This window comes from Cryptomeria japonica, chromosome 7, assembly GCF_030272615.1.
Source record: "Cryptomeria japonica chromosome 7, Sugi_1.0, whole genome shotgun sequence".
NCBI lineage: Eukaryota > Viridiplantae > Streptophyta > Pinopsida > Cupressales > Cupressaceae > Cryptomeria > Cryptomeria japonica.
The window spans coordinates 184,301,730-184,323,751 of NC_081411.1; the positions used below are offsets into that span (position 1 = coordinate 184,301,730).

Sequence of the window (22,022 nt, forward strand, 5' to 3'; positions counted from 1 at the left end):
CTCATCTCTCTTTGAGAGAAAGGGTAGTTTCTTTCTTGATCTATCATTTACCATTTTCCCACCATTACAGAATGATTCAGGATGATTGATGCATGTTGATTGATGATGTAATTTACTATAAGGATGGGATATATTTGGTACATGAATCAAGACAAAGAAAATATTTTGAGGGTTGTTCATGACACACCTTTAGCAGGACATATGGGTTACTTTAAGACCTAGAGAAAGGTTAGGGAAAGATTTTCATGGAGGGGTCTTAAGGATTATGTCCTTACACATGCACGTGAGTGTTTGACTTATCAATAAAATTGCAGCCATTACCAATTCCTGAGAAAAAGTGGGAGAGTATTTCTGTGGATTTTATTACACATCCTTGCAAAGTCTAGGGCAAGGACTATATTTTTGTAGTGGTTGATCGGTTGACAAAATTTTCTTATGTTCATACCATTGTAGCCAATTGGACAACCTCTCATGTAGTAGAGTTTTTTTTCCATGAGGTATTCATATCACATGGACTGCCAAAGACCATTATCAGTGATCGAGATAGCAAGTATCTCAGTATTTTCTTGCAGGAGTTATTCCAATTAGCAGGCATAGAGTTATTGTGTAGCACTAGCTACCACCCACAAACGGATGGGCATACAAAGATCGTTAATAAGTGGGAGGAAGTTTATCTTCGTAGCTATGTTGTGGGTCAGTAGAAGGCATGGGTCGGGTGGTTGTATTTGGGACAACATTGCTATAATACCACATATCATATGTCCATTGGTATGTCACCATTTTGAGTTTTGTATGGTTATGACCCATTGACCTTTATAGACCTACTCATAGATGATAGAAGAGCTCCTCATGCTAGAGATTGGTTGCAAGATCATCAAGATATCCTTAGAAATCTCAGGGCTAACATACATCAGGCACAAAATCAACAAAAGTTATATGTTGAACACCACAGGATAGAGAGGTCATTTGAGATTAATGACATGGTTTAGTTACATCTTCTGCCATATAGATAGAGCTCATTGAAGAGGAGTGGCGCAAAAAAGCTTATGCGAAGGTTTTATGGACCATACAAGATTCTGAGGATGGTTGGAAAGGTGGCATATGAGCTTGAGCTGCCATTGAATAACAAGATTCACAATGTTTTCATGTATCCTATTTCAATAAGGTAACAATGTAGCATGTTGTTCCTACAGCCAACTTACCACTCTTTGATGAGGAAGGGAAATTAGTCTTCGTTCTAGTCGAGGTTCTGGAGGTGAGAGAAAGGAAGTTAAGAAGTCATGTGATCAAGGAATACTTAATACATATGAAAGGTTTACTTTTAGAGGATGCCTCTTGGGAAGGTGAGGATATCTTGTAACATCAAACATTGCAATTGCTTGAGGGAAAGCAATTCCGAGCAAAGAGGATTGTAACATCCCCTTCTTCTCAATGATCATTCAAGGGGTGAGATTAATACATTTCCACATTCTCATGGGTTGTGTGTCATTAGGGAATGTGTTTTTGGCTTAAGGGGACTTCATGAAGATTATTTATAATTATCTATGGATAACTTTATTTTATAAGTTACTTTATTCATTAAGCCCAAACTTTATAAAGTGAATCTATAAAATAAAGCTTATAATTTAAAGTAATGGAGATTTGATAAAGTCAAATTAAGAGAACAACTTCTGGATTTGATTGTGTACAAGTTTCTAATTAGCAAAGTTTCGGATCACGCTCCCTGATCCATCATCGGGATGAAAGAGAATTCAAGAAATGTAAAAAATAAAATTATTTAGAATTTTTCTTGTGCTCGGCAAGGTGTTTGAAAGTTATTTCCCATATAATTTTTTGTGCGTGGGTTTTTGGTGAAAAGAGAATTCGACTTTATTTTGGGGAGAAGCTCATTTTTGGCCACTATGGTATCGATATTTTTCGAGAAGAACAAGTTTATGTGCACCTCAAAGGACAAAAACCCTAAGAGGACTATGGATTGGATGTAGCCCCAATCCACTATTTTGAGTTGCATTGTTATTTCATGATTGTGTTTAGCCCGACATTATTATATTTCGGGTGAGAATGCAATCACTGTTCATAGATGTGTGCTTTTGGTTGAAGACGACAATGATGAGGATGTTGTGGTCTACCTGTATTGTTCACCTCCTGACTCTTTAGATGCATGAGTATCTTGGAATGAGAACACTACTGTTAGCGATAACAGGTTGGGAAGTGTAGGCAGGTTCCAGTGGTGCCACTGCAAGGGCGCCACTCTATCGAAGCTCTCAGCACCAACATACCGGATAAATATCCTTAGAGCAGACCATCCTCTAGGATGCAATCAGGAACAACAGGGATTTTGGAACAATATGGGTTAGATATCAGCCAAACTAGGCAGTCTCCAACCATGAATTAATGTCTGACATACATATTTTAATATTGAAATATTTAATATTGAAATTGATTATAAATCATTGTATTGCTAAAATATTCTTAAGCCTTAGTAATGACCTGGCCTAATTTGTAATGAATGGAAGTATGGAAAGAAACTAGTAGTGATCTCTAAAACTTTTTTGCCCAGAAACATTATTATATTGTAATTATTACTTGTTTTGTATGGAACAAGTTATGTGTCTCTCTCTATCTCTCTCTCTCTATATAAGGTTTCTTTTGCCCTATTGTTATTTTGCCAAAATCATAAGATTATATTGATGTTCCTTGCTATTATTTAGTATATTTATTATGTTTTTGAAAATGAGAACAATTACCATGCAAACTCACACTCTGCAAACAAAACTCAATCAGTTAACTAGACAAGTGTTTGACAAAATGTCTCAAGACCAAATCAGTAAGAAAACAAACAAATTTTAGGATAGAATTGGTAAGGGGTCTTTACACATATTTGAAAGGGTAACTCCCAAACCAAAGTGGATTCCAAAATATCGAGTGATTTTTCCATGCCTGATATGTGTAGACACCTAAAATTATCCAACTTAACTAAATAAATATTTTATTTATTTAATTTTTTATCCTAAACCTTCTTTTAAGTAAATAGATTTATTTATTAAATTAATTCATTTATCATTTTCTAGCTCTTTCCCTCTTTAAATAAATATTTTTATTTATTTAAATTATTCTTTTTCCTAAATTAAATAAATATTTTACTTATTAATTGGCCTCACTTCCTCTATTAATGAAATAAATATTTATTTATTTATTTAATCCATTAGCCTTTTAACTCTATGACACATGTCATTTATCTCTTAATTTTCCTCTACCTACCCTCTTGGTTATTTAATTATTTTTCCTAACTACGCTCTTATTGTTTTATCATTTTCTCTACCTACCCTTTAATCTTAGCCGACCATTTATTTTTTCACCTCTTAATCCTATCCCTCCAATTTCAAAGGTCTTTATATAAGAGGGTTCTTTCATCTTTATAGGATCCTAATAAGAAATTTAGCAATTGGAAATCTAGCATTGGAATGTACTTTTCGCATTCTAGCATTCTTGTTTTGCATCCATCATATTTCAAATCTTCATTTACCATAGCTTTTTGTACTCTATTTAGAATGTGGAATTAAATCTTGGATCTTAATTCCATAAGATCTCAGACATTTTCCCTCGTTTACATTTGGCATGCTCGGTGGGACATGCATTTGTCCTTTAAATTGTTTGGTTTTCGCTTGATAGAAGTTTAGTATTTTGACTTGTTTGTTGCAGGAGGCTTTAACAAGATTAGTTTGAAATTTTATTTTATTTGGTCAGCAGGCGTGATTCTGGATTTAAATCATTTGTTTTGCAGGTTGGCTTCAAGATTGATCCAAGATTTGGCAACAAAATTCACATTCCAATCTGGTTTTCTACTTGTAAAACCCATTTTTCACTAGTAGCCTGCAAAATCTTATTTTCTGCAGTAACTCTTGTTGTTTTCTGGTTTTTACTTGCAAACAAACCTACAAATTTTTCTAGTTTTTTGGGATTTATCATTTGATTTTTTACTTGTGTTAATTTTTTTTTTTTTTTAAATTACATTGTCGTGCTTCTAAATTTGCAGATTTGTTGTGTGGCTTGCCTGTACTTCCAAATTTTTGGAAAATATACTGTCGAAACATCAAACTTACCTTGCCTCGGCTTCTAAATTTTCCTTAGTTGATTGTCAAACAACTAATGTGTCTCGCATATCATTAATGTCATTCGGCATTCGTCTAGAAATTTTTGAAAAATCCTTTCAACAATTTTATTTTGTGGATATCCTCAAGTGCTCAAGTGAAGTTTGTTTTGTTAATTTTTAGTTTTTAGTCTTAATTTTTTTTAGTTTTAGTTTTTTTTAATTTCGTAGTTTAGTTTTAGATTTTATTTTTTTAGTTTTTAGTTTTAATTTTGACTAAGTGTTTTTTTCCTTTTTTAATTTCTTTGTTCTGTGCGTAAAGTTTTTGTTTTTGTTTATTTTGTGGTTGTATGAAGTTTTGGTTTCTTTAATTTTTGTTCTAAGTTTTTCATTTAGTTTTAGATTTTAATTTTTTAGTTTTAGGTTTCTATTTTAATTTTGTTTTAGTTTTAGCTTTAGATTTTATTCTTTTAGTTTCTTTGTTGTGTGCGTGAAGTTTTTGATTTTTCTGGTGAAGTTTTGTTTTTTAGTTTAATTTAGATTTTTGTTTAGTTTTTCATTTTTCATTTTTATTTTAACATTTGGTTTTTAAGTTTTAGTTTAAAAAAAAATTAATTTAGTTTTTAATAATTTAATGTAGTTTAGATTAGTTTTAGTTTCTTTTAATTTAATTTAAATCAAAGTTGTTTGTTTTTAATTTTAATTTAGTTTACTTTTTTTTTTATCTAATTTTAATTATTTTTAATTTTTAATTTATTAGCTTAGATTTTAATTGGTTAATTTAGTTTTCAATTTTTAATTTGTTTATTTATATTAGTTTTAGATTTTAATTTGTTAATTTAGTTTTAGTTTTTAATTTGTTAATTTAGATCTATTTTGTTACTTAGATTAATTTGTTTGTTAGTCATGTGGTGTGATTGTTTGGTGTGTTTGCCTTGATCTTGAAGGTTAATCTTTTGAATTTTGTCTTGTGTAGGGCATCTATTTTCATGTGTCAAAGGCAATATCTTGAAACTACTAATAACATTTGGTGCAAGACATTTCACAAAGACTTGATTTTGCAACCAATTGTCTATTAGTTTAGTGAACACTTCAATTGGTGCTTTAAAACTAACTAGCATCTTTTGTGTCATGAGCAATGGGCTCTTTTTGTTTTACCTTTAGAGGGTCTGCCTCCCAAGAAGCCCTTAAGGCTCAGTGAGAGGGAATGACCCAAGTGGCAAGAGGATGAAGCCAATCCCTTCCAAGCCATTATAAACAAATGCATTTGTGATGAAAGTTGTAAGCGATGAGTGTTATAAGTTGTGATAATGCCATTATGTCTCCCTCAGTGCTCGTGTGGCATGTGAAAACGTGTAGAGCGTAGCCTTTGCAGGTTGGGAGGCCTCCTTTAACGGAGTAGAAAACGCTACTGATTATGGCCACTCATACAAATACCTTGACTACGAACCCTTATGTTTAGATTTACTCAAACCCTTGTACTTGTTGACTCAGGCATTGTGATAGGCACATGCCAAAGAAACCCCTCATGTGCCCTTCAATTTGAGATAGTAAATTTCTTGGGAAGTGATGACCTAAAAAAATTAAAGCTTGGTATGCCTGAGAAATGAGTGTCGTGGAGAGGATCCAGTGCTACCAAGCTTCTAACTATCCAACTAAATGTGGTATTTGATTGCAAGGGGATTCAACAAGTATTGTTCTTGCTAGCCTTGAGATTGTACTTAAATGTGTTTTCATTTCAAAATCTAACAAACATTGTATTTGTCATGTTTTCTGACTATGTGCAAACCAAACAAGAACATTTCATAATCAACACCACACTTGAAATCGAAACATTTTACAAAAAATTTGGTCTAATATTCTAAGTATTCATCCACATTGCAAAAACCAACATGGAAAAACAAAATTGCCATTGAAACATTGAACCTGTGTTCTCAAAACAATCATTTCAAATCTCTTGAGATATCATTTCACAGTTCTGATATTTTTTTGGTCCTTGCATAGTCTCCACCTAGTCACACCTTTCATCCTTGCACATCTCACTTAGTCATACCTATTCTTTGCATATTTTGATCATCCCATTCAATCATACATTTATTCCTTGCATAACACCTTTATTCTTTACATCCTTTAGATTGCTTCATCTCATTGCATATTCAGTCCTTGCACTTATTCATTGGTTAAACAAGTCTTAGCCTTTCATTTATGCTACTCTTTTAAGGTCTTGAAACAAACATTGGTTTTCAATCCTCTCATATCAGTTGAGGCACATCACCCTGGAGTTAGGGAACATTTAAGCATCTTTGAGTTGGGTAGTCTGCTTGGAGCTCACCATCTCCTACATAGTACACCCTCACTTGATCACTTTTCCTTGTGTCTATCCATCATAACACAAGTAAAACCTGTTGGAATAAAGGATCACTGAGAGGGCGAGTGAATTAGTGATCTACCAAGAAACAAATTTTTTGACTTAGTCTCAAACCACCAGAAGCATATGCAAGAAACTAAAATGCAGAAAAATAAGATAATCAACCACAAAATCATAACACCAAGATTTTTAAGTGGAAACCCAAATGGGAAAAACCACAGTGGGATTTGAACCCACTATATTATTCTACTATGACCAATAGCAAAATAATATTATAAAAGGGGAATGTAATAGCATTCAGGCACACTTCCTAGAGCTTACAGCTCAATTACAATAAGGGATGCAAATCCAGAAGGCTCACTGCCTTACAAATATTTTAAAATAACGAATTACAATTATTAAACACCAAAATAGCATCAAACAATGCCTGGATGAATTCTAGTTAAGTGCATAAAGTCTGATTGTACCACCTCTTCTACTCTACTCTATTTTCTTTCTTAGTCAGCTATTGGATCAAGAATGTGTGCGTGAAACTATGCCAAAATGATTTCTCACTTACAACTTTCTCATATCGCTTCATACAACACACCAAAAAGATCTTCTACACCAGTCTTATATATCTGCAATCACAAAATAAATAATTATCAACTTGGCCTTTAGTGTAACATGTAATCATGAGTTATCTTAAACCAGATCATCAAAAACATACGTGGATCAATCAAATGATGTGAAAATATCTTCCATGAGTCGGCCCTATCACCTCATACATGAATCTCACCACCACAATCACTGGAAAGCTTCTAGACCGAAAGTTGCACTACTTATCTTGAAATATCGGAGCTAGATTACTGGTTACCAAACCACAATAACTTTTGGATATCAAAATTCATGATTATCAGATAGGATTTCCAATGAGAGTTGTCATCAATGACAACCCTAAACCATTAATCAAGCATCGATATCCACCAGATGAGTATCAGTTGCCAACAATCTCCCCCTCTGGCATTGATGGAAACACTCATAAAAAATGACTAAGTGTTGAAACATGTACACCAGATCAAAATTTCTAAGGCTCCCCCTTAGATGAAACACTAAAAAAATCTATAGCAACCTATCAACCCAAAAACTTGCATTGTTCTATACATTTTTCACTCTACTCTCCCCCTTTGACAACAATGCTTAAGATGGCATGCTCCTCAACAACTTATGTACAAGAGTGTATGTCGGATATATTATACATACTTGAAGATATATGCAAAAATGGTCTTCCAAGATCCTAGGTGAGTATCCCACCCATTGTTCAAGTTATCCAAAACTATGATGAATGCACTGAAAACATAGGCATGAATCTCCACATCCTTCAATTCAATTGAAACAAGTTGTGCCGTAGCCTTCAATACAATCTACTTTATTATTCAACATGGTGTCCATCTCGGAGGAAATCAAGTTCCGGAGTTCACCAACTCTCCTCACAATTTTGTCTTAATCTGCATTAAGTCTTGAGATTTGATCATTTAGAGCCATTACTTGCCCTTCTATGCTACTAGTTAGGGCTACATTTGAGTCAAATGATTGTGAAATACCAGCTAGTTTACCCTGACAAATACCAATCTTCTTGTCTATATCAACTATGATCTTAGGAAAAATAAGAGAAGACTTATATATCTTACCACCTTTAGATAGTGCCCCAAAGATTGTTTGCAAACCCTTATTTAATCTCACTCTGTCATCCTCTACCATCTTCGAGAAAGTTTGTATATGAACCTCCTTAAATTTGTCTAATACCCGCTTGGTGGTCAATGATAACTTTAAGAAACCCCCTCTCAAAAAATTGTATAAAATCTTGGAGGATATTTAATTTTTAAAAATAAGAATAATATTCTTTATTGGCGAATCTTTCCTCTTTTGATAAAGAAAAATAAATTTATTGGCGTATATCAATTTTTTTTGGTAGAAAATATTGGTGAATCTGGGAAAATAATAAGACCATAAATTAATTACTATTGCAAGTCCTTTCATTTAAAAAAATAGTCATTTATATAAAATTAAAGGCCTAAAGGTGGAAATCGTTAATGAGTTTAAGGGGTAGACTCTATTTAGTTTCTACCATTAACTTAAAATAATCTAATAGCCCTCTTTGTATTTTGTGAGATAAAATGTACCAACAATTTTTAATACTCATGGGGCCAAAAAATTATTTTAGACCATTAATTTTCATTGAGGTCAACAATTCAAAAGCAATTTTAAACGCCACAAGCATTACAGCTTGTAGGTACAATTTACCTCATGGAATACATTGAAGTTCATTAGATTATATTTTAAATAAATGCTGGCAACTAAAGATTGTTGATATAACCCTAAATTAACTAATAGTTATAATATATTATTGGCAAATCAATTTAGATTTCTCTAATAAAATATAAAATCTTGGCGAATTTAATCCAATTATTGGCAAATTAATTTAGATTTTTATAATAAAATATAAAATGTTGGTGAATTTAATCTAATCATGTATAGAATATCGTGGCGAATCTTTGAGTTAAAAAAATTAAGAAAATAAATTCTCTAGCAATTTAAATAACACTAAAATAAAATTTATAAAAGTTGAACTTATTAGCTGAATTTTGATTCCCAAATTTCAAAAAATAGCCAATTGGCGAATATTAATCACTAAAAATTTCACTTTTTCTCCAATGATTCAAAATTGGTCCTGATGTTGTTGATCAACTGTGAAAGATTACCAGAGGAGTTGGAGTTTGGATCTAATTTTACTTTTGGTACCACCTTCTGCAAAATACCTATAGATATCTCAATTAACTTCTTGTTCTCATTCTCTGAATTTACTAAGTCTTGACTAGCTTGACACTGGACTACTGCAGCTACCACTAGCCTTTCTACCGGGGACATCTATCCGATATCAATAGGTTTATCAAAATTAATAGAGATCTATGGGAGATTCTTTTCCCTTTGACCTCAAGAGTGTTAATTGCGAAGACTACCAAAACATTGACAGTTATCTGCTCTACCTTCCCATATGCCTTATCCTTCTCTGCCTCTTCTTTTCCTGCAAGTAGTTACTACTCAATAAGAACTTCTTCTTTACCATTTACTTGTGCATCGGTGTCGTCACTTGGTGCAGCAACATTCTTTGGGGTCTCTTGAGCCTCTTCACCTTTCATCTCCACTTTGTCTGGAGGATTTTGACTATTTGTAACATCAAGGGTTGAAAGGGTTTGGTCTACTAGATGAGATGTGTCATCATTCTAAGATTCATCTTCATTGATCGCTACCTGATTGTTCTTTAGAAACATTCTCCATATCTCTTTTGCTTCTTTTCTCACTTCTTCAATCCTTCCAACCATAAGCCTGTTCATTATGTTTTTCCTTTTGAATTCCTTCAGACTGGCTAGCTCCATAAGTCTATCAACCTCTTCTTGAGATATACAAGCACTTATGTTTATCAATTCTCACTCTTTCATTTCTTTATCTAATATGCTTGTTGTTAGCCTCCTAGCATCAAGAATATTATACAAATCTTTGGGAATACTATGTTATAGCTCAATTAATGACTTGTTGAAGTTATGAAGATGCAACACAACAGCTTCCCCAACTTCCCTTTTCTCATTTTCATGAAAATCATCATAGTATACATTAATTTTCTTAAGAATTCCATCATTAACAATTTCATCAGTTAGTTCTTTTACAATAAATGGAGGAATAAAGGTATATTTACCCTCTACCTTGCCAGATTCAAGGTCCTTATCAAACTCTGTTCTTAGCCTTCTTCCTCTCTTAGTCCTATGGATTAGAGAGGGTTTTGGTTTTGAATTCTTTCTTTTCTTACCTTCAAACTTAGGTTTCCTGATTACTATGATAAATTCACCTTTCTTCTTTGCTTTCTCTGCTTGCTCATCTGATTCAGTCTTAGAAGCAACCAAAGATACAACAACATATGTCCTCTTTGGTTTCTCCTTCTTCTTCAAAACTCTTTTCTCAAATGAGCTTTATGTTGTAGAAGGCTTTACCGAAGTAGGGGCACACTTGGTCTCCTTAGGATTTACCTTGGAAGGGACCGATTCATCCTTAGGATTCTTTGATTCTTCCATTTGTATTACCTTTTCCCTCACTTGCTTGGCTACCTCTCTAGTGAATTCCAATTGCATAGCCTCTTCTTCAGTCATTTTGGATACTTTTCTTTTTCTTGTCAGCTGGGTGAACTTCTTGTGTAACTCCAAATCTTTCTCCTTGAAGGTGCCAAATCTTGGTTCATTTGGATCCATCAGTTTGGTCAAAAGATGTTGAGCATAAGCGTTAAGTGTCTACGCATCAACCTCATATGCCATTGGCAAAATCCAAATTGTCTTGGGCTATACTGCCTCCATATGACATTGGTCCTTATCGACCATGAAATAGATAGATTTTTCATACTTCTCCACCACTTACTTAGGAATCCTTTCCCTATCCTTCATTTTGCTTTGGAAAATTTTAAAAAATCTCCACAAGGCAGTAGTTTGATTCTCCCTATTTCCCAATCTATATATTCCTTTCTTGATTTGGATGGCCATCGGTAAATCAAAAGACCATTGAACTCTGCCTATTCTGGGAATGTCATTCATGAAATATAGTGCAAGACAGATGGTTAGAGAACCAAATTTACAAATATTCTTAATCTTATTTAAATTGCTGAGAAGCTCTTCAAGAAGAAATGAACATAGATCATACTGCACATCTTCCTTCACCATATGATATGTTGCATAAATTGTTGTACTGGAGACAAAATTTAGTTTGCTAGACTGGAATACTTTGTATCCAATGATCATGGATACAAATCTCACATAATGTTCCAAAATATAATCAATTATCATAGATCTGTTATCAAATTACACACTGGTTACCTTTGTAATGGTTGTGTTAGATACCTTCCCCAAATTACATTAGTCACTAGTTTGGTTTAGGCAAGTGACTGCATGGATGACCTGCTTGGTTATCTTGTATGGTTTGTCCAGACAAATAAACTCATCATGCACATGGCTCAAAATGTATCTCACCCAGTCATCTTCATTGTACAATGAGAAGTGAACAAAATGCGTGAAACCCTTCCTCTGCAACCAAGCATATTCTGGTTTGAGATTTCCATCTCTGTCTCGGAGATATTTTTTTTAAATTGCTAGGATGGCCTCATTTCTAGTCTCCTCAGTGTTATAGTGAATATAAGATCTCACATCATCAACATGCAAAATTCCAGATGGTACAGACAAGAAAGCACTAGTGGGATCGTCCTCAATTGACTTAAATGGATGTTTCTTGAATTGCGACCTCACTCTTCTGGAAACCTCAACTAGTAAGGGCATAGTAATAGAAAAAGATGCCATTTTGAGAAATTTAGGGTTCAAAATGTGCTTTAAATGCCTCTTGTTCTTGACGGATGCACAATAGTCATTGTCGGATTGCCTCAAAGCTTTTGATTGCCTTGGAAATTGGTTCTCCTTGCTCTGCTGCTTCAACTCTTCACTTGCAATGTGAGAAATGATTCATATTATCCCTTTTTAACCTTGCAAACCCTAACATTAAGTTGACAGAAATACATTGATAAGGTACAACTAGATGCCCTATTCAACATAAATCACTCTACCAAATTCCAAGATTGATATGTGGAATTCTGAATAATTGTCTGCAATAAACCATGATCGATCACAAATCTCTCCAGGGGGTTCTACAAGATTTTGCATGAAAATGCCACCCCCTAAGGCCAAAAGCCTTAGTTATTGGATGAAGATCCTGCACCAAATTCAAGTGCAGATCCACTATTTGTCTTGGATTCATCTTTTCTAACCCGCATCTTCTCATGTTTGTGTCTGATCTCTTCTAATTTTGCTTTAACCTTCTCATATGATTTGCCTTTGTTTACTGGATCATTATTCTTGCTTTTGCAATACTTTACAATGTGACCGGTTTTGTTGCATGCACGATAAACAACATTTCTCTGCATAGGTCTAAAATTCATTTGATTTTGTCTCATCCTACACTGGTTAGAGATAAGTCCAAACATCCCACAAGCATAACATCTCTTATTCTGAAAGTTATTCATCACTTCTCTGCACATGTTTGACTTGAGACCAAAATTATTGCATATGAAACACTGACTGGTAAGGGTAGGACCCATTTTCATATTATTCATTCCATTATTCATCCTACTTTTGCATTGATTCACCATATGACCAAATTTATTGCAAAAAAAATATCTACCATTGAATTTATGAGCATTAGGTTGTCTTACCAGAGGATTCTTTCTCTTCTTATGATTAGGTTTTGCATTGCCTTGTCCAGATCCGAAGGATTCACCTTTCTCAAATCCAAGTCCTCGCATGTCCTTTCCATGTCTCTGACTTTCTAGCATCTCATCAAGCCTTGCTGAGCTACAATTGAATTTGTCTTTGTAATCATTTGCAATAGTAATTTCATCTCTTATGGCAACAATTTGTCTCTCAAGTTCTTAAACATTATTCCTTTATTGTGTCAACTCAAGCTTCAACTGATCATTCTCATAGGTAATCCTGAAGCATTCATCTACTCTATCCTTCAGTGATTGAGTCAAATTTTCTTAATTCTTCTTCTGGTCTTCAACCTCCTTAGTTAGCTTTATCATAATGGATTGCATTTGATTCTTCAATACAACATTATCTCTAGCAATCTTGTCACATTCATCAACTTCATCCTAATTTTCCATGCTTTGATCTTCTTTCTCCTTCATTTTGTCCATCAGCTCTTTCCTCGTCTCTTGAAGTGTTGACTTGATCTTTCAAACCATTAATGAAATCTTCAGTTGCATTCAAGTTTCTCTTTAAGATTTTATCTCATTTCTTGTTGCATCAAGATCCTCGAGTGCCACCCAAAGATGTCTCTAAAAACCATAGTCCATTCATTCAATCTCCTGGACCTTCCTCAAGCAGTTAGGATTTCTTGGAGGAACTAGGTTATGATACCATTTGCTGGAATCAAGGATCATTGAGAGGGAGGGGTGAATTAGTGATCTACCAGCAAACAAATTTTCTCACTTAGTCTCAAACCACTAGAAGCATACACAGTAAAATAAAATGCAAAAACACAAGATAATCAACCATAAAATCATAACACTGGAATTTTTACGTGGAAAACCAAATGGGAAAAACCATGGTGGGATTTAAACCCACAATATTATTCTACTATGGCTAGTAGCAAAACAATATTACAAAATGGGAATGGACTAGAATTCAGGCACACTGCCTAGATCTTACAGCTCAATTACAATAAGGGTTGCAACCTCGGAAGTCTCACTGCCTTACATATCTTTTAAAATGATGAATTATAATTATTGAACTCCAAAATAGCATCAAACAATGCCTGGATGAGTTCCAGTTAAGTGTATAAAGTTTGACTGTACCACCTCTGCTACTCTGCTCTATTTTTTGTCTCAATCAGCTACCAGATCAAGAATGTGCATGTGAAACTATTCCAAAAGGACTTATTGATCACAACTCTCTCATATTTCTTCATACCACATACCAAAATTATCTTCTACACTGGTATTATATATCCACAATCACAAAATAAATAATTATCAAGTTGGCTTGTAGTATAATGTATAATCAAAATTCATCTTGAATCGGATCATCAAAAACATATGCAGATCCATCAAATGATGTCAAAATGTCTTCCACGAGTTGGCCCTATCACCTGATACATGAATCTCACCACCACAACCACTGGAAAGCTTCCAGACCAAAAGTTGCATTGCATATCTTGAAATACTGGAGCTAGATTACTGCTTACTAGACCACAACAACTTCTAGATCTCAAAATCCATGATTATTGGATAATATTTCCAAGGAGAGTTTCCATCAATGACAACCCTAAACCATTAATCAAGCATCGATATCCACTAGATCAGTTTCAATTGCCAACAACACCTTGCATCCCAATTTCCTTAAGAGCTAGAGTTTCCTTGAATCCCTACATTTTTTCATACTAGATTCACCATTGGTCATCAATACCTCATTTACAGCCTCATATCATAAGTATCCTATCATATAGTTGAGTCTGCACTTTTAGGGTTTGCATTCCATCTAGAGTCTCATACATTGTCTTAGGTCAAAGATTAGAACAATCATATATTCCCATGGCTACGTTGGCTCAACAAATTCATGATATTAAGAGTGGCAAACTTCAAGGAATGCTAAAATGACTATATAAGGTGGAACAAAAAGTAATTGAAAATCAAAATCCAAACCTCAAGAAAGATCGCATGACTTCTTCACCAAGACAAGGAGACATTTCTTCCAAATATCCCTCATATAAATAATATACACCTTTGGGACAATCTATTGAGTTGTCTTTAAAAGATATTCTTGACCACAATCTTATCACATTGCCTAACAAAAATCCATGAGGATGTAAATTTTTGAGTAACTGTTGTGCGGACCATAGACCAAAAATACATAGGACTTTAGATTGTATAAAATTAAAGCATAAGATTCAAGATCTCCTTGATAATCGTGTGATCAAAATTGAGGATTCTAATGACTCACCTAAAGAGAAACAAGAAACTACTCCTAAGCATATCAAAATTATGAACCTATATCTAGCAAGGCTCCACATGTGGCCTCCATCTCTTCCACCATGCATTCATCTCCTAAAGCTTCTCAACAACAATCCATACAATCTCCCTCAAACAATGAGCCTAATGATGACACTTTTCATGTTTTCCCTCAAGGGCTATCTCCTATGGAAAGCCAAGCTAATCCCAATGTTGATACAAGTTCCTATAATAATTTAAAAATGTTAGATCCTATGTCATCATGCACTCCAATTCTAAACATTCCCACTCTATACTTTCACATCCAAAATACTTCCCCATCATGCCAAAACATGAACACCTTCCAATAATCCCCCATGCCTATGCAAAATCCTATCCCTTCCTTAGAATTGGATCCATGTCAAGAGGATAATTTTAAGAATCATTAAATAAGTCCTATCATAAATAAAGAACAAGACACCAAAACTCCCCAATCCCATCCAATGGTTGAGCAAGAACATATTTCCCTAGAATCCCACGATGATCCTCTTATACCTTTCCATTTCTTCCAAGATGATCCCCTTCTATTTCAAGAGCTAAGCATCCTTCCAAATAGTATTCCTATTCCACTTCCTAAGAAATATCATGATGCCTCTTCCACCTTTTTAAATGAGCCTATTCAAAATGAAGAGCCAAACACCATTTCCACTTTATCTAATGGTCACCTTCCATGCCAAGATCAAAGTATCCCTTCATTTCCATGTCATAATCCTCCATGTCTTCCACAAGCTCCCATCTCCCAAGATTAACCTATCATTTCTCCTATTTTTCCTAAAGATCTTATCATGTCTCCATATCCACCTAAATATCCCATCATTTCCCTTAGTCCATGTCACAACTCAAACATCTCTATGCAAGTTGTTAATGAAACTTTTATAGGTCAACTGAGTTCCTCTACTTCCATTGGGTCTACTCTACTTTGTGACCCGGTCATTTCTTCCATTTCATATCCAACTCAAAATGGACTTTCTTCTTCTTCCAAAAGCAATAGGTCCTCCATTAGTCAAAGGATTAATCAAGGCAAACAGTCAGGCCTCCATGAACAAGGTACATCAAAATCCATCCACATCAAAGCAAATTTTAATGCTCATGGTCTCAACCAAAAAGCTAACTTTCAGGACATTGGTATCCCTACTAAATCCAACACCCTTCCATCTATGTCCAAATACATACCTTCCCCTTCATCCATTCCATCCATTTTAGGTCCCTATATCCCTCCATCCGTTATACAGGATCAACAAAGGCACGCATCTTTGAGCACCTTCCATCCATCTAAAATACCTCCATATCATTCCTATCCATTCACACATTTTTTCCTTCTCCAAGCAATTTGGATTCCAAGCATAAAATTCATAAGTCAAGCAATCGACATGTATTCAAGGATCAACATGTCCATCTAATTAGCATGTCGAAAGAAAGAAAAATATGATCCAAAAGAAAAGAAAAATACAAAAGGCCACAAAGGCCCATTGAGCAAAAGAAAGAAAAGTCAAAAGTTATATGGGTTCCTAAGGAACTTGTAGAAGAAATGCATTCAAAGGAACTACAAAAGCATGAAAAATAAAAAACCATCTGGATCCCTAAGCATCTCCTTGAAGCACAACAGTCTAAAGGAAAACCCAAATTGACATATAAAATTGTTGTTCCTCCATCCTAACCTTTCAAATCTATTCCCCCATTACCTCCTTCATCCATTTTGGATCCTTATGTCCCAAAATCCCTAGCTATTCCTCCATCCAAATCTTAAAATATGAGATTCACTTTTCCTCCACCATTCCACCACCCCCCAAGGTGTGTGTCAATGTTGATCTTTCCAGCATTTCCATTTAGACATGAAAAATTATTCCAACATCCCATCCCTTATCCAGCACTTGTCTTTCACTCTTCCATCCCTCTTATCTAATTCTTTGCATAAATCCTTACTCTAGTTCCGTCCAATCATCTAGATCTCGTATTCCTTTTTCATTTTCTTACCAACGTCTTTGAGCATACCTTCATAGCCATGGTCTATTGCAGCACATATTTCAAGGGTACCATCCAAATAAGGGAGATGCTTGATTCCTTTTTGCATCTCCTATCATTTATTCATTATCTTTCGAAAAAAAAAAATACAAAAAATACAAAAAAGTCAGAAAAAGACCTAAAAATTTTGTCACTTTGGTGAAAACCTAGGAAACAGGTGCCTTGTGACACAAAAAAAAAAGAGAAACTTTTTTTAAAAAAAAATTAAAGAAAAATAAATTCATCCATTAGTGAAAACTTGACAAATATACGCCTTGGAAAACTACCATGATGAAAACCTGACAAATAGGTGTCATGCTAATCCACTATCCTTTCTCACTTTACACTGGGAGAAAGTTTTATCCATGCTATCTTATCTGCTGCATGCATCTATTATCCCTCATCCTCCATTATCCTTCATCCTCCACTATCCCTTATTCACCCTATATCCATACATATTCCTTTTCCACCTTTGATCTTGAGAACATTAAGGATCTTTTGCAAGCTTTGTATGCCTATCTATTACACTTGATTCACACCCTTAAGCTCTTATCCATTATTTTGTCCATTGCTTGCTTCCATCCTTCATTACCCCTTTTGATCTTGGTTTTCCTACCTACCTCGTATCCAAAGCTATCCCTTGATCTTGGTAAAAAACTAAGGACAAAATGCAAAACGTGTTTTCAAAAAACCTCTTGACATGGCCATTTCTTTGGACCATATGACATTCGTTACACCATATCCTTGCTTTATATTGTTGGGAAAATGGAGTCTTAACCTTGCATTTACATGAGGTTACTATTGATAGTAAGTTTTCATTTGAGCACAAAATGGTGTGAAATTCTCCCCTAAGCTTCTGGTTGGCTAAATAAGCATTCTGGTAAAGTTACGTCATAAGATCACATCTAGTTTTGAAGATATTAACTTATCCATTTTGGAGGGCCCAATGAAATGTTTAAATTTGATTTTGAGTAATTTAGAGGCCCCAAAATGCCCTAAAAATTGGGCATAAATGGCATAGCTATTTATGAGGCAATAGAGCACTTCGCGAGCTTTCTGGTGCTTTAAACAGTTCGTCAATCGAACACACAGTTCTCAGGTTATGGCCTCCAGAAGTTTGTACTCCTGAAATAGGAAATATAAAATACATCAAACACATAAATGGGATATAAAAAGGGAGGGACACCTCATAGGGCATCTAGAAGGGAGATAAGGTTGGCTATACCTTATTGGGTGGTTTTAGCCCATGGTTTTGTAATACTATTTGATTGTTTCTGATATTGTATCTCTTATATATGAGGTGCATGACATACAGGTTGTGTAAGAGTCCTATAGTTATTGAGTTACCTCTAAATCTCTAATTAGTGCTACTCCTGTAAAGAGCTTGCTCTACAAGTATATTGTAATTTGTTTTGATTGCTTAATAATATATTGGGTGGCTTTTGGAGTGTGGGGTTTTTCTCCTGAAAGGGTTTTCCCCATGTAAATTACTATGTTATGGTTTGAATGTTATTTATGAGTGTTTATGGTGAAAATGGATAACAGTAATAACAAAATTGAAAGGCTAAATGAATTCAACCACCAAACCCTAGCCTAACAACAACAAAGATCCACCATAACATATGAAGATTACCTAAGACAATGTAAATAAAACAATGATCATGGAGAGAGTCGGAGGAGATAGGCATCTAGTGGTGGGGTCATGGGTCCTCCACCACCACTAGATAGAGGGGACAGGAGGGATGATCCTGGGGTGGGTCCTTCGGGGGCTCAGATTCCATTGAGGCCAGGCGGCTCCGAGGGAGGGAGTTCATCATAGCCTTAGAAGGCTCCCTATGTATCAGTATTGTACCATTTTTTTGTATGATGATGTAGACACCTTTGGGTGATTGTAGCCATATGATTTTGACATCATTGTATCATGACACTTTTGATTATAAATATATGAGATGATTCATCTTTGTGGTAGCTATATGCATGTGTACCTATGTGATGAGATGTTCTTATGTGATGCTTATGATATGGATGCAAATATGTATATGATGCAATGCAATATGTTTTTTTGTTCTTTTATGTTTTATATGTGTATGCATGATGCAAATGTGAATGTATGTAATGCAGATGAATATGATAATGCAAATGTAAATTGTGCTAACAGGTGTTGTGTGCAGGATGTGATGCAATTGTGATATCTATATGTATGTATGAAATTCTTATATGTGGTAATGCAGGTGCAAACTACATGAAATGCAAATATTTTTGGTGTGTCATTATACTCAGTCATGTGATAGCAGGCTACGCGGACTCAAGAAGGACAATGGAAGTCAATCAAGAAAGGCGGATGAAAGATGGAAGATATTAATGTGAAAGAGCTTCTTGTGCGTTATCATCATTGAGCTTTATTATGGCAAGTAGGTTATGACAATTGAGGCATATGTTTGACCCAAAAAGTCATTGTACCTATTTGCATGGAGATAAGACAGTCGCAAACAAAAAATGCCCCATTTCACACTAGACTCACAATGTCCTCATATCCTTGGACAAGTCATAGCATTACTAAAAGACAATCCATAGACAACAAATACAAATAGGTGATGATACCCCATCCTCGCTTTTCTAGTGAAAGACATCCTGGAGATAGAATCTCTAGTCAGAGACATCCTGAAAAAGCTAAAAGACATGTCACCTAAAGATAAAATCAAAAGAAAACCAAGACTCGACACCAACATCCATTATAGTCCTCAAGTTTAGTGTCTCTTGTCACTTGTATAAGTCTTATTTGATTGTGGTCACAATGTTTACTTTTACAAAAATGATAGATAGCACTGAACCATATGTTGTCTGAATCTGTTGAAAGATTTGATTTTGTTGAAGCTCATTGTTGTTGTTGTGTCTCATCTGAAACTGACTGAATCCATGAAACTGATACTTTATTGCGAAGAAGATGAGACCTTATTGCAGACTGGCGATGCAAATGTTGCTTTATTGCGGATTGTGCGCGGATAGACTGAAGGAAGCTGGAAGAAACTGTACTCCTCGAAACATGTGATGCTCTCAATTCCACACCCATCACTAGACGTAGGATTTGCCTTAGCCACAGATAGGATCTGATTTATTATGGATGGAAAGGGAGGTTTATTATGAATGGCTAACCAGTCTTAGGTAGATAAATAACAAGCCATGATGGGAATGGGTAAATTTATTACGAATGAATAGGTTGTGAGTGTGTGCAAAGCGAAGGATGAAAGTGAATCCTGAAGAAGGGAGGAGCAATGTCTCTACACATGGCACTGGTGATCTAGTTTTCACCATGGTACTTGCCCAGGGCGCCACTGAAGTGGTTTTCACCGTTGGATGAAATTATTTCTCTTTACTTTTTTTGATTTTTCAATTTTTTTTGTGTCACAAGGTACCTGTTTGCTAGGTTTTCACCAAGTAACGATTTTTTTTGTTTTATAATTTTTTTGTATTTTTGAATTTTTTTATTTTTTTGTATTTTTGAATTAGGATACTTTGAAGAGCTATGTGTAGAACCTGCGAAGGTGCATGTTGTTGATAGGATCCTCCAAAGGTTCACCTTCTCTAGTTGAGAGCTGATATGCCCTGGATTCATAGGTTGTTGTAATGATGTAAGGACCAAGCCAATTTGGTTCGAACTTTCCCTTCTTCTCTCTGTCTTGCTGATTCTTGGGGTTTTCTCTAAGAACCAAGTCACCGACCATAAATGTTCGAGGCTTGACCTTGTGATTGCAGCTGCTTTGTTCCTTGACTGAATGATGTGTAGCTTGAGTGACTGTCTTCGTTGATGAAGGAACTAAGATAGAATTACTAGTGTGTGGACTACACAGGCCTGTATGCGTGTCACCTAAAGAAGTCTGGGCATCCTTGATAACAAAGTCCTTCGAGGAAGATCCATTAAAGGTCCATGATGTATCACTAGAAGGGAATGGATGTGTGGAACAAGTGGATGAGGGATGAAGGCTTATGATTGTGAAAAGAAGTGAAAGTAGGATGACATTATGGAGACTTAGGATCAACAAGTGTTCTTTTTTACTTGAAATTGTAGAACTTTTGCCCCCGATTATTTTGATATTAGGGGAGATCAAACTCTTGCTCTTTTTCTTTCATAGGATTTTTATCCTTGACTTTGATTTTTGCAGAGTCCAATAGATTTTGATTTTGATTTGGACTAAAGAACTTCTCTTTATTTTTGACTTTTACATTTTTCTGTTCATAGCTTGATTTGTGATCCCCAATGAGTAAGGGCTTTTGTAATTCTCGTTGATCCAAGTCTGGAAGTGGAGTGGAAATGGAAGTAGTGGATTATATGGTAAGGCTATATGATTTCTCAAGAGGGTTGGCGATATGCTCAATAGATTCTTTGTTGGATCCACTAGAATTGCATTCAGACTTAGTAGCCACAACACTAGGTGGTTCACACCCAATTCCTTGCAAATTGTTTATAGATTGTTCCTGTCGACTGAATATCTTTGGAGATAGTGGGAGTTGATCAACATGAAAGATATACTCACCACATCCCATGTCTTTAATCTTGAAATTTTCTTTGATCTCTGCTTGTTTTGATGTAGAAGCTTTCAATGATTCTGGATCCACATATGCTGATGAAGGAATAGCCTCTCGATTAGCTGGAATTGTTATTTCTGATTTAGGTCGCAGATTATGGCAATATATGAATGGGTTAGGATCAGCTTTGATGGTCACTTCAACTCCATTGTGCGGAAACTTGATACATCGATGATATGTAGATGGTACTGCGCTCATCTCATGAATCCATGGGCGTCCCAAGAGTATGTTGTATGTGAGATCTAGATCAAGGACTTGACAAACCACATCCTTTGTAACCGGTCCAACTCTGAGAGGTAAGGTGACTACCTTTGGATGAACGCTCTTCATCATCATATGCTTTGATGGTAATTTTGTTTGTAGAATTC

General features: G+C 35.1%; 2 protein-coding genes across 2 annotated transcripts in view; both read left to right on the top strand.

Moving 5' to 3' along the window:
• LOC131056349 (uncharacterized) overlaps nucleotides 1-3,872 on the top strand; it is a 40,157-nt gene extending 36,285 nt beyond the window's left edge. The window contains exon 4 of the mRNA XM_059208016.1: nucleotides 3,785-3,872. Within this exon, the coding sequence (XP_059063999.1) occupies nucleotides 3,785-3,801 (17 nt within the window). The 3' untranslated portion in view covers nucleotides 3,802-3,872. The remainder of the gene's footprint in view (nucleotides 1-3,784) is intronic.
• The window catches only part of LOC131056348 (uncharacterized), an 80,138-nt gene that overhangs the window by 38,958 nt on the left and 19,158 nt on the right, over nucleotides 1-22,022 (top strand). The gene's annotated exons all lie outside the window — the stretch shown is intronic.